The 14,667-nt window shown below is 39.0% G+C and overlaps 1 protein-coding gene across 1 annotated transcript; it reads left to right on the top strand.

The window, feature by feature from the left end:
- Nucleotides 1-5,346: 5,346 nt before the first annotated feature.
- On the top strand, nt 5,347-12,970 carry LOC310649166 (vomeronasal type-2 receptor 26-like; the record flags this gene model as incomplete). The annotated part of the gene is made up of 5 exons (XM_083377474.1): nt 5,347-5,625; nt 6,172-6,489; nt 8,437-8,664; nt 9,904-10,030; nt 12,069-12,970. 5 exons carry the CDS (start codon nt 5,347-5,349, stop codon nt 12,968-12,970), a joined length of 1,854 nt encoding a protein of 617 aa, XP_083233600.1.
- Between the last annotated feature and the right edge of the window lie 1,697 nt (nt 12,971-14,667).

Raw genomic sequence — 14,667 nt, 5'->3', positions numbered from 1 at the left:
CATGCCTCTGGACCTCTTTTGAAATCCATTTCATATCAAATCTTGAAATCAACCTATATTTTTCTCATAAAATTCTGTTGCATAGCCTTTTTGCCCCCCAAAATCTATCAAATGCTCTGTCTAGTAAACTCTTTTTTAAAGCTTGCCTTGATTGTGCTTAATTTCATTGTCTTCTATCAGTAGTCATTAAATGGGTGAAACAAATTACTCCTTTCATCATGTAGCATATAAAGGGATGGAAGTTAATTTACACAGAACTAAGACTTTGATACTGGGAAGTTATGCCCCAATTGATCACAGAGTAGTGTTTTATAAACAATCTATAAAGAATTAACAGATTTTCTTATGAAAGTTGGTATTTGATGGGAGATTAGAATTCAGTGATTACCCACAATTGGCAGAACGTCTCAGATAAATACTAAAATCACTCAAGGCAAATTACCAAAAGATTTCTTTGATTTTGATGGGCAACTTAGGGTGATTAATGTATGAATGAAAATGAATTCAGTATACCAGATTTACCTAGTATACGTTTCTGTTTTAATCACTGCTATCAATTTATTGTATATGAAATTTGACTTGTGTACCTGTCAGGAAATTTGATTAAAAAAAGGCTCATGGCACTTTCATGGGGTAAAAAAAAATCAAAGCAAATTACAGTAATTAAATGCACACTTCGAGCCCTTTTCTCAGGAGAGATGTAAAAAATATTGAGAATTGGAGTGGACTTGATTATTTCCCCAAAGATCCAAATTATAGGTTCCTTAATTTTCAGAAAGTCAACCTAATATGAGTTCTTTTACCTATCTTCAAAATATAATTTGTTGAATAGAGTATAGAGAGCTATCATTTGAATGATATCTGTTCTAATCTTCATTTCAGTTCCAAGTTGTTTTATCTCTATTTCATTCCTAATAGTTTCTGTAATTTGTTCTCTTTTTTTCCTTCTCCCCTCTCCTTTTTCTTTGTAGTACTATGGCAACTGTCTTAGAGACCATATATGTAAGGACAATGAAAAAACAATGCCATGTAGTTTAATGGTGTAGAGAAAGTATATTTTTCTGTATAGGGACATCTAACTTTCTCTGGATGGAAATTGCCAATAATAGGATGGTGTTGATAGCAATGATGTTTCTTGTGTTCCTATTCTGTATTACATGCAAAACATATGCTATCAATTGTAGCATACCTGATGACCCACTTCCTATACCCCATCACTTTGCTCAGCCAGGAAATGTTATCTTTGGGGCAATTGTCTCTCAAGCCTTTTTCTTTCACAACAGCCCCTCCTTCACAGAAGATCCCTCTCGGACATTGATCAATGAAGTGATGTAAGGAATTCTATTTTTTTCTCTTCAGACTAGTAAATTCAAAATAATTGGGAGAAAAAGAGTTAAGCAGCATATAATGATATGTCTTTGAAAATTTTCATTCCCATAATGTCACTGGGAATTTTCTGTTAATTACTTTTCTCTCTTTTTGAAGTGTCAGAATTTGGCACTGAATAAAAAACTCCATGTACCTTCACACACTGCATCAAATCTATATATGCTTCTACTGGTGTTCGGTTTATGACTCATAAACCATTGATAATAGTTTATGATAGTTTATCAGAACATCAGGTTAATAATAGCAGAGCTTCTACCTAACTTCAAAATATCATTTGTTGAATAGTATATAGAGAAGTGTCATTTGAAGCCTTTCTATTCCAGTCCTCTTATAATATTCTGGTATTGCTATAATAGAACTAAGATACAAACAGTCGTAACTCTCTGTTTCTGCAGATTAGTTTGCTTTAGATAAGGGAATTTATCTTTAGTATGTGGAGAGATCACAGAAGGAAAAGTAAAGAAATGAAGCTTTATTAACTATAAGATATTGTAACCTGTGCAGAATCTTATTTAGTTTAAAGTCAGTGAGGAACATCATCTCACTTTGCTGTTCCAAAAAAAGAAGCAAAGATTGCAAAGTAGCTTCTGAAACACAAAACTCTTTTCCCCCAATGGCATTAGTACAAAGGGCATTAAAGAACTGAACAAAGGTGGAAATACAAACAAACTACACATGGATGCATGCAAGCTGCATGCACACAATGAAAAAAAAATCTCTTTGGAGAAAACATGCCGGTACTGTGGTTACTGTCTAAGAGGCCATATGTGTAAGAATAATAAAAAAATGATGTTATTGGAATTTAATCTTGTAGACACAGGAAAATTTTATGTATACAAAAATTTACATTTCCTTGGATGGCAATTGTCAACAATGATAATGATGAGGATGAGGATAACAGAATAACATAGTTGAAAGGGACTTTGGAGTTCTTCAAGTCCAATCCCCTACATTATTTCACACAAATGGTTGTAAGTCTCTAGTCTGTGCTCTTCAGGCAGAAATTAGGTTTCTAGCTCAGTAGTTCTCTTTTATTGAGCTGCCCCACTATCAGCCCCTCTACTACAAAGATCCTGTAGGAGAAGGGTAGTATGGACAACTATGGAATCTGGAAGGGTGAGAGCCAGGAACCACAAACACAAAGGTTTCACTGTGTCCCTACATAACAGATACAGTGCCCTTGTTGACATTAATAGGGATATTAAGGGGGCAGGTCAAGCTGGTTGTGATGATAATGATAACTCAAATGGCAGGAGAAATGAGACAAATTTGTTTTGAATAGGGGAAAGTGTGAATCAGGTATTACACATCAGTCATGCAAGAAGAGCAAGGTATCTGAAAACAGGTCACCTTCTGGTTGGTGGTTCAATTGTAAGGGAAGTCAGTTTAGGAAAGGACGGGGAGATTTTGAAATAAGTCAGGTGTCTACCAGGTGCTTCTGCCAGCAGAGACAAGAGGCATATTTTTAAGATAGTCAAGAATACCAGTAAGGACTGTGATGTTGATGCTGTCCCAAAAAGATGTACTGTCTGTGCAGAATGATTTCCAGAGCTTGGGGCAGGAAATTAGTAGGATAGGTTTACTTTTTCAAAGGTTTTACCTAAAAATAAGGACCAAAAAAGGAAAAAGCCATTGTATAGTGGAGTTCAATGTGTGGCTAAAAAAGTGGTGTAAAGCAGAAGTCTTTGGTTATATTAGTCACAAAGTCTGCAGCTGGTCCAATGGAAAACTACAATAGAGATGGTTTACATCCATCAAAAAAGGGACTGAGTTACTTGGCATTAAATTCATGGATTTTCTGGAGAAACATTTAAACTAAACAATGGGGACAGAGAGTTAATTGATACAGAAGATTTCTGTCCACAGCAATCTAAAACTAATAGGGTTATCAGTGCTTGTAACATAGATATTTGTGCAGGTAAGAATATCAACCTTGCTGTTAAGGAAAATCAAGCTTTTGATAGTGTGCCATAACATATGCACTAAGTAAACAGGTGGTAAGGAAGTAGGGAAATTCAGGCACAAAACATCTTATGTAGAAAGTAAACACAGGGTCAATCAAAAAGGGCTCAAATGTCTATACACCAATGCACAGAGTATGAGGAATAAACAGGGTGAATTAGAAATTCAAGTAAATGAGGGCAGATATGATATTGTTGCCATTACAGAAACTTGGTGGGATGAAACCCACAAATGGAATATATATCTAGAGGTATTTAAATTATTTAAAAGAAACAGATCAAATAAAAGAGGAGGTGGAGTTGCACTATATATAAGAAATAACTACATCTCTAGACAAATAAAGCACCACAATGATGAAAACTGTCTTGAATGCATTTGGGTCAATATAAATGCAGGGGAATGTCATTGCCATAGGTGTATACTATGGGCCACTCAACCAAACAGAGGAAATAGATGAACTTTTTGCTAGCCAGTTAACTGACGTATGTAAGAAGCACATCACAATAGTAATGGGGGGACTTTAACTCCCCTGACATCAATTGGAAGGCAAACTTTGTACCAAGTGTAGGATCAAACAGGTTTATGACAAACCTAGAAGACAACTTGGTCTCCCAAGAAGTAGAGAAGGGAACTAGGGAGATCAGCCATATTCTCACTAATGATAGAAGGTGTTGAAGCTACAGGAACCTTGGGGGGGGAGTGATAATTCAATATTAGAATCAATATTATGCAAGGACAAGCAATAGAAGAAATTCAAAGTAGAGTCTTGGACTTAAGAGAACTAATTTCAATAAACTTAGAGAGAACTTGGGAAGGATTCCATGGATGAGAATCCTCAAGGGAACAAAAACCCAAGAAGCGGAATAATGGAATAATAGAGTTGTAAGGGACCTTGGAGGTCTTCTGCCACCAGAAGTTGTGAATGCTCCAACATTGAAAGTTTTAAAGAAGAGATTGGACACCCATTTATATGAAATGGTATAGGGTTTACTGTCTGACCAGGGGGTTGGACTAGAAGACCTCCAAGGTCTCTTCCAACTCTGTTATTTGGTTCTGCTCTTTTTAAAAATTTCAAGTGTTGGAACACCACAACTTCTGGTGGCAAGTCGTTCCACTGATTAATTGTTCTGTCAAGATATTTTTCCTTACTTCCAAATTGGTTGTCTCCTTGACTAGTCTCCATGCATTGGTTCTTGTCCTGCCTTCAGGTGCTTTGGAGAATAAGTTAACCCCCTCTTTTTTATGGCACCCTTCTTGAATTGATAACATGATAATCTTGTTCACTTTTGGTGATTCTATGGGCCAATCTATAGGCCAGTCCTCCACAACTACCACTTTGAACTATTTCTTTCTGTACTTGGTTGATATTACCAACAATAAATGGGGCTCATAGCCATGATGCTGTAAGAGTTCCTGTACTGTATTATATGCAAAACACATGGCATTGATTGTACCATACCTGATGGTAAAGGAGATTTGTTAATAAGGCTACCTATTAGACAAGAAGAGTAATATTTAGAAATAGATTCAAAGCACATTTCCTGTCTATGAGCTGTAAACTGTTTCTTTCCAAAGACAAATTATGGCAGGAGATTAAATAAAAACCATCTTTCCTTTAATTTGGAGAGGTAAAAATTATTTTGTCACCTCAAAGCACCTCAATGCTGAACAAGCATTGCTTTCTCCTAGCCCTTTCAGACGCCCATCTGAAGGGACATTTAGTTTTTCTTGAACATTTGTAATGAGGCAAGGCATAGCAACTCTTTTGAAAAGTTCAGTTATTTAATGGTTTCAGTGTCTCTTCCACCCATTACTGCTGAGTTTCAGCAACTGTGGCTAGACGTGGCTGCCTCTCAGTTAATTGCAGGGCTGGTTCTATGGACGACTTTGAACTTCATGGTATTCAGTTTCATAGTTTTAAGTACACAAGTAGAAGAAAAGTATAGGAGACACTTCAGTTAAACTGATATTTTTTATTGCAGTTCTCTGCCAAAGATGTATCAGCAAATTCTTGCTTTGGTATTTATTGTCAAGGAGATCAATAAGAATCCTGAGCTATTACCAAACATCACTTTGGGTTTCCACATTGTGAACAACTACTTCCCTGCGAGGATAATCTATAAGGCTACGCTGAGTTTACTTTCTACACAGGACAAGTTTGTTCCTAACTTTACCTGTGATTTAAAGAAAACATTTATTGCTGCTATTGGAGGACGTTTGACGGAGACCTCATTCAACATGGCCACAGTCCTTGCCAGCTACAAAATTCCACAGGTAGATCCATGAGATGCTTCCTAGAAATCCCAATTTCTTTAATTTCTTCCATTCTTAAAGCATATTTACAACTTTTCCCAGAGATGACATTCATAGGGGAGAATCTAGGAGAATGCTGCATTATTCATTCAATTAATATAAATACAAATAAACTATAGGGATGAGTAATTTATTTAGAAATTGAGGACTTTTTGTAGATTCCCCCAAATAGAGAACATTAGTAAATTCCCTTTAGCATTGAATTTCAAAGTGGTTAGTATTCAAATTTCAAAATACTCTGCCTCTAGTACATGCTTACATCTCCCTTCAGTGAGTTAAACTAGAACACTTTTTCAGGTAATAAATACCTTGCTTTTAATCTTGTGCTATGTTTTAAGTGTTTTCACAATTTCCTTTTAGCTGATATAATACTGAAGGAATATGAACTGACTGTATAATTTCCACCAACATTCAGTGCTGACTTTCTGCCTTCCCTTTGATGAACATGAATCCTATTTAATATTCTTACATAATGATGCTGATCATTTGCTTTATATTGCCTTTCAGTTTGCTTATGGAATATTTTCTCCAGTACATGGAGATAAAAATGTATTTCCATTCTTGTACCAGATGGTCCCAAATGAAATGCATCAATACAATGGGGTTATTCGATTACTTCAACATTTTGGATGGAATTGGATTGGGCTGTTTGCTGTGGATGATGACTATGGGGACATGTTTTTGCAGAAAATTGAACCGTTGCTTTCCCAAAACAGCATTTGTTATGCTTTTATACTTAGAACACCACAGAAGGCATATATAGATGAATATATACATTTGATGTCAATGGAGCTAAGATATGATCAACTCTTTATGGAAAATAAGGTCAGTGTGTGCTTAATCTATGCATTAACTCCAGCCATGCAAAATCTGAGAGTGATCATCATTTTAGCATCTTTTACTTCACTGCCAACTTTGGGAAAAGTGTGGATTGTTACATCCCATTGGAATTTTGAATCACTGTCTATTCAGAGACTTTGGGATATACAGAGTTTCCATGGTGCCCTTTCATTTGCAGTTCGCTCAAAAGAGCCACCTGGATTCCAAGAATTTCTTCAGACTGTAAGGCCATCTTGGGTGAAAGAAGACAATTTCATTCAGAATTTTTGGGAACAGGCATTTGACTGTCCATTACACATTTCTGGTATAAATAAAGATAACAAAGTATTGTGCACTGGGGACGAGAATTTAAAGAGTCTGCCGAGTATTTTATTTGAAAATACCATGAGTGGACACAATTATAACATTTATAATGCAGTCCATGTTATGGTACATTCTTTGCATGCCTTACTGAAGCCCAGATCAAGGTGTAGAAATGCAATAGGAACAGAACAAGTAATATTTCAGGATTTAAAACCATGGCAGGTATTTTATTTTATTTCTAATATATAAAAATTGTTTATTTAATTGTGCCATTATGTAGTTGGAGTGGTGTTATACATTAAGCTACTGGGAATTATGTTACACAGCACTGTTATACTAATGAATTCTGTTGAATAAAAAACACTTCATTTTGCAGAAAATAAAAGTTTTTACATTAGTAGTTGTGTTGTAGGGATATTTCTTCCCTAATAGGGAAACAATATAAGTACTTATTTAAAAGATTGTCTCTGGAGTTTCAGAATTCAGTAAAGATAAAACCATGGCTTATAAAGTTCAGGTTGGGTTATTAAATGTAGATCAGTGGTCCCCAACCTTTACAGCTTTGCAGACCGGTGGGGTGGGAGAGGAAATTGTTCTGTGTGAGTGGCAGAAGTGCAGCTCCACTTGCACAAGCAGTGGGCACTCTTGTGTGTGTACGTGAAGCTCTATTTCTGTGAGCAATGAGCTTCACACATGAGAGTTGCTCACTCAAATGGAGCTGTACCTTCACTCGCCATCCAGTAAAAGGCCATGGCTGGATCTATGTAATCCATCTATGTCACTGAGGAGTGGCCACTCATGTGTGTGCACAAGAAGCCTGTCACTCACACAAATGGAGCTTCACATGTGCAAGTGCCTGCTGCTCATGCAAATGGGGCTATGCATGCATGTGTGCACTTGCTTGCCCACTTGCACAGACCAGTTCCAAACAGATTGTGACCCAGTGCTGGGGCCATGTTCTGAGGATTGATGTAGATGATCCATCTGTGTCAATGAGGACTGACCACTATGTTATGGAATTTGAAAAGCAATATTTGAGTATCCATTCTGGAGTGCATTGATGTTCTATGCAGCCAAAAAACTGCAGGTTTTCTAATTAGGCCAATAATTGTGAGTTAATTTCACTCATGTTCCTGGAAATTCAATTCATCATAACACCCATTATAATTTGTACAGCTTAAATCTCTGCCTTGAAGATAACAACTAGTATTTTGGAAAAAAATGGGATTAACATAACAGTGGTTAACAGGGATTAACAGTCAACAGTTAATGAACTGAAAGAGAGACACTGGTTGTCATCATGCATGTTTTCCATATTGTAAAATATGGAAGATGTATGATGACAACCATTTTGGTGTAGTGGTTAAGGAACTGGACAAGACATTGGGAGATGTGACTTCTAATCCTGTTTAGGCAGAAAGCCATTTGGTGACCTTAGGCCACTCATTCTTTCTTAGTCCTGGAAAGGATGCAAGGGCAAAGCAATTGTGGACATCTTGCCAAAGGACTTGAAGACACCCTCAATTCTCATTTGCATTTTTCAAAGCAGGCTAGTTCATCTTGAAGTAGTTTTATGTAGTTGTTATGATTTCAAAGTCTTGCTGTTAATTTCTTTTTAAAAAAATATAGTTCCATTCTTTCTTGAAAAACATCGTATTCAACAACAGTATGGGAGATACTATTACATTTGATGAAAACAGAGAACTGATTACAGGTTTTGATATTGTAAACTGGATTACTTTCCACAATAATTCCTTTTCTCGAGTCAAAGTTGGAACATTGGAACCTCGGGCTCCACCGGGCAGAGAATTAACTCTTAATGATAATCAAATTGTATGGCACAGAAGTTTTAACCAGGTGAGAAGAAGTTGCAGTTTCTCAACTAATAACAAAAGCAAAGAACACTTTGGAGCAATTATCAAATAAATAGCAGTAACTGAAGAAAATGGTGTTTTGGTCTTTTGGAACCTTTCAAGATGATGACGTATAACATTTTCTACATATGCAATGGACCATTAATATGTCCACGGGAGGCTTATGACAAATGCTTCCAATTGTGCTTGGGATACAAAAATTGCCAGTGTAAATACAGATAGCCCAACGCATATGACTGTTCATTTAACAACTGTTCAAATTTACAATGGACTGAAAAAAAGCTATTTATAACCTGTCCTTGAAGGAGAGCCTGATACCTCCCTTATTGTTACATGATAACATTTCAGGTATATGGCAATTGACTCAGATTAATGAACATTTGCAACTGTCCCGTGGTCACATAACCATGGATTGCAGAAGTTTTAGTTAGTTTCCAGCAAAAAATGCCCATCTGTCAGAACCAATTTTCTTAACAAACATGCAATTGACTTAACAATCATGTGATAAGATTGGCACACATTAGAAATGAAATTCTATTGCCTGCTCTCAAAAGTGTACACATACATGACAACATGTAGATATGCTATATACATACATATGTATCTACCTACACCCTTACATATAAATACCTATAAATATTAATCACTCTCTATCTTGAATACTTAGAGGAAAGAGGAAGCTAACCAGCAAATTTTAGCTAGTTTACAGTAAAAATATTCCCCATTTGGCAGATTTTCTTAATGAATACACAATTGAATTAACAACCATATGATTGACTTTTCAACCATTGTAAAGATCATTGCAATATAATTTTTCACATAATATCCTGACTTTGAAGTGCAACATCTTATGACTGAAATTCTGCACCTCACTGTGGTTGTACATCTGGGACTATCTGTAGTGCCACATTCTATTTTTAAACATTCTGGCTGCAAAAGAACCTGTATTGCATTTGCTCAGGTTTAGAAAAAGTATTAACTAAAAAATCCATTAGGAGTAATCCAAATACCTATCAGATCTTATGAAAACAAAGCTTTCCTCCATTCCAGGTCCTCTGCTAGAACATCCAAAGAAGTCAGTGCCAATACCTTCCCATTAACTCAAGTTTCCTAATATTAATTTTCTTCAGCTTTTTCATCCAGGTTGTGGGTTTCCGTTTTGGAAAGCTGTATTAACGCTGGCATTTTATCCTCTGATTCTCTCATACCTATTACTGTTCAGGTGCTTCCACTTTCTGTCTGCAATGACCACTGCTATCCAGGCTCTAGCAGAAAGAAGAAGGAAGGAGAGAAATTTTGTTGTTATGATTGTGTGCCATGTTCAGAAGGACATATCTCTGATAAAATAGGTAAGACAGAAAGATGTGAAAACCTTGGCTAACTAACCAGGAAAAATCCAATCCAGTGCTCTGATTTATTTAAGGATAACCACATGAACAACAGTAAAAACAAAACAAAACAGGATTGAGTCAAAGCCTGTTCCTCCCCATCCAAACCCGGACTGCCTCCAGGCAATGGGACATCATGTCGAGGGCATCACTGGGTTGGTTCGGGGTGGAAAGAAAAAGCTGGGTATGATCAGCGTACTGATGATACCTCACCCAGAAACCACGAATGATCTCACCCAGTGGCTTCATATAGATGTTGAACAAGAGGGGAGAGAGAACCGACCCCTGAGGGACTCCAGAAACGAGAGGCCTCGGGGTGGATCTCTGCCCTCCCGTCAACACCGACTGCGAACAGCCCAGAAGGTAGGAGGAGAACCACTGTAAAACAGTGCCCCCCACTCCCAACCCTCTGAGACGCCGCAGTAGGATACCATGGTCGATGGTATCAAAAGCCGCTGAGAGATCTAATAGGACCAGGACAGAGGAACAACCTGGAAAATCAGTGGGTGGCGTCTGGTGGGAGCCGGCAGGGCAGTCCTGCGCACGCGCGCACTCCCCGGCTGCTCCTTAGCAGCTGGGGAGTGCGCGCATGTGCAGGACTTCCCTGCCGGCTCCCGCCTGACACTCTTCCCTCTTGAGGCAGCATCGCTCCCCAGCTCCTAAGGAGTCCTCGGGGATGCTGCCTCAAGAGGGAAGAGCATCGGACGGGAGCCGGCAGGGAAGTCCTGCACACGCGTGCGCACGCAGGACTTCCCTGCCGGCTCCCATCCGACGCTCTTCCCTCTTGAGGCAGCAGCTGCCTCAAGAGGGAAGAGTGTCGGATGGGAGCCGGCAGGGAAGTCCTGCTCCCGTCTGACGCTGCGCTTCTGCCGGGCGGTGCTGGCCGAGACGAGCCAGCAGGCAGCCGCCGTGAGCACGGCGCTGAGGGGCAGCGGCAGGATGGCCCAGCGCCTGCAGGATGGCCAGCAGCCCCACACGCAGTAGCAGCCGCCGGCTCAGCAACAGGTCCGAGCGCAGGAGCTGCACAGCCAGGCTGCCCAGGAAAAGCAGCCACACCGAGAGGCTGCACGCCCAGTCCAGCTCCATGAGGGGCAGGGCGGGAAGCCGGCCGGGAAGAGGGACCGGGAGCCCGGGCTGAGCGCGCCTCGGCCGACGGTGAGAGGGAAGCGGCACATGAAAAAGAGGCTGCGGGCGGAGCTGCCCCACCCTGTGCCGAATGGGAGAAGTTCAAGGCCTGGGGGGGAAGCAGGAGGGGCGCCGGCCATGGCGGGGTGGCAGCTGCCCTCCGGCACTGCCTGCCACCCGGGAAACGCTGCGCCTCGGGGGCCGGCAGAAGCGCGGGAGCAGCGGGAGGGCCGGCGGGGCCAGTCGGGCCTTCGCCTCCTCTGCAACGGACAGGGAGGGCAGGGCATGTAAGTATTTTCCGGCGTATAAGACAAAAAACCTTGAAAAACTTCTTAAAAGTAGGGGGTCGTCTTATACGCCGGGTCGTCTTATACGCTGGAAATACAGTAGTATTTTTTGTAATAAATATACAATTCTATCTAATAAAAGTAGTCTATGATCCATTAAAACTTTTAATTTGGTTGTTCAGATTGATTTCTATAGTTTAGACAAAATAGAGTTCTCCAATTTCTTGTTCCATCCATTCCTTAAAATACCATATCAAATTGATTTATTAGTACCAAGTATTTATAATATTTATTTCTATAAACATAGTTGTCTCTGAAGCTGCAAATATTGCTTGTCCAAACTGGAATGGCACTTAAGAGTCTATTAGTAATCATTTCATTTGACAAATGAAGAGAGGGGACAGAAAAATATTTTTATTTCCTTTTGATTTTCAGTCAACACCCTCTGTTCATAATGAAGGATATCACGCTTAAATGCATGTTTTTGTATTAAAAAATAATTGCTATTCTGTCTTCACAAAACAGATAACTTGCATCAACATCAGTTGATGTTTGCTATATTGTAAAGATTTCTTCTTTTTTTCCAGATATGGATGTCTGCATGAAATGTCCAGAAAATGAATATCCCAATAACATCCAAAATCAATGTATTCCCAAAATATTGATCTATCTCTCTTATAATGAACCTTTGGGAATCCTCTTTGTTACATTGGCTATTGTCTTCTCTTTGATTACAGTCCTCACACTTGGAATATTTTGGATGCACCGAGAAACTCCAATTGTCAAAGCCAATAACTGGAGCCTCACTTGTATCCTCCTCTTCTCCCTTCTTCTCTGCTTCCTCTGCTCCTTCCTCTTCATGGGAAGGCCTGAAAAGATGACTTGCCTTTTTCGGCAAACAACTTTTGGCATTATCTTCTCAGTGGCCCTTTCGTCTGTATTGGCAAAAACCATGACTGTGATTCTGGCATTTATGGCAACCAAACCAGGATCCGGATTGAGGAAGTGGGTAGGGAAAGGACTGGCCAATTCTATTGTCCTTTCAGGTTTCTTCATTCAGGTGGGAATTTGCACTGTTTGGCTGAGTACCTCTCCCCCTTTCCCAGATACAGACCTGCACTCACTGAAGGGAGAAATCATAATGGAATGCAATGAGGGCTCAGTGATCATGTTTTACTGTGTCCTGGGTTATATGGGATTCCTGGCTATTGTCAGCTTTAATATTGCTTTCCAAGCCAGGAAGCTGCCCAGCAGTTTCAATGAGGCCAAGTTCATCACTTTCAGCTTGTTGGTCTTTTGCAGCGTTTGGGTGACATTTGTTCCAACGTACCTGAGCACTAAAGGAAAATACATGGTAGCTGTGGAGATCTTTTCTATCTTATCCTCTAGTGCTGGTTTACTGGGGTGTATATTTTCCCCAAAATGCTATATAATTTTATTGAGACCTGATATGAACAAGAAGGAACATTTAGTAAGGAAGGAACAGTAACTTTGTTTTTGTATTTGTATTTAATGAAACATCTTTAGATTACTGTGAACTGTTCTTGTGGGATTTTTTTGTACATTAATTTACCTTGATGGTATTTGGGAAAAACTCTGTGACCTTGATTTAACTTTGTTTATACATAAACCCTGAGATGGAGAAAAGAGGTCCTTAAAAGTAGATCTGTTTCAAAGTCAAAGAATGATATGTCCTATCCAGTTTAAAGTGAATGATGATTACCTGAATGTGAATTTTGATTAACATTATCACATGTGCCCATATATTTCACAAAGATGAAAAGTTACCATATGCAAATACAGGATTTTAATAGGTTGTGTATGGTCCTATTATACATTAAAGGAAAAGTTTATTTTGGAGCAAGTTTTATATGTTTTTCATAGTGATTTATTAAGGGGATAGTTTATGGGCAAGGTTCCTTCAGCTATATATTAATGGGAATATCCTTGGTTTGTTCACCATGTAATATGCAAATTTTGAAATAAATTCTCAAGGACAGGTATTAATTTTAACTAAATCATATGCTGCTTCACAGTAGTCTCAACTGCTTCTGCATATGGTAAGTGCTGTGTTATATGCTTCTTACCAGAAAAGATGGCTACCTGAGAAGAATGAATAACCAAGTGATGTTTTGAGGTTTAAAATAACTATGAGATTAAAAAACTATGAGATTAAAATCTATTTCAAGTATATTTAAATTAGAATTAAATTAAATCCTCCTCTATCTTAAGCCTATATTCTTGAGTGTTGGCTATTCCTGGCAGCTTGGTGTCATCTGTAAGTTTGATGAGTTCCCCATCTATCCCCTCATTGAAATCATTGATGAAGATGTTGAAGAGCACTGGGCCCAGAACCGAGCCCTGGGGCACCCCACTACACACTTCCCTCCATGTTAAAAGAATTCCCTCCAATTAAAAGAAGCCAGCATGGGTTTGTCAAAAACAGATAAGGACCAAAAAAATTTATTGCCTCTTTTGACATAGTGACTAAATTGGTAGATAACACAGTTTACTTAGATTTCAGTGAGGCCTATCTTCTTGAGTGTAGGCTATTCCTGGCAGCTTGGTGTCATCTGTAAGTTTGATGAGTTCCCCATCTATCCCCTCATTGAAATCATTGATGAAGATGTTGAAGAGCACTGGGCCCAGAACCGAGCCCTGGGGTACCCCACTACACACTTCCCTCCATGTTAAAAGAATTCCCTCCAATTAAAAGAAGCCAGCATGGGTTTGTCAAAAACAGATAAGGACCAAAAAAAATTATTGCCTCTTTTGACATAGTGACTAAATTGGTAGATAACACAGTTTACTTAGATTTCAGTGAGGCATTTGACAAAGTAAATCACAGCTTACTTCTTGATAATATAGAACATTGTGGGATGATAGTACTATTACCAGATGGATTTACAATTCAGCATGTAGTCCTGAGTGGAGGGAAGCACTACATGGAGGGAAGCATTCTGTGGGGTGCCTCAAGGCTCTTTTGCAGACCCAGCACTCTTCAACATCTCTATCAATCATCTAAATGAGGGGATAGAACAGGAACCCATCAAATTTGCAGAGATCAGCAAACTGGGGGGAATAGCTAACTCTTTATATGATAGACTCAAGATTAAGACCCTTAACAATGGCCCTATCCAAAAAGATACAATTCAGTGCTAAGACATTGTACTGTATCATAGTCTT

Source organism: Vipera ursinii (genome assembly GCF_947247035.1).
Source record: "Vipera ursinii genome assembly, chromosome: Z".
Classification (NCBI taxonomy): Eukaryota; Metazoa; Chordata; class Lepidosauria; order Squamata; family Viperidae; genus Vipera; species Vipera ursinii.
This window is presented reverse-complemented; position numbering and strand designations above follow the sequence as displayed.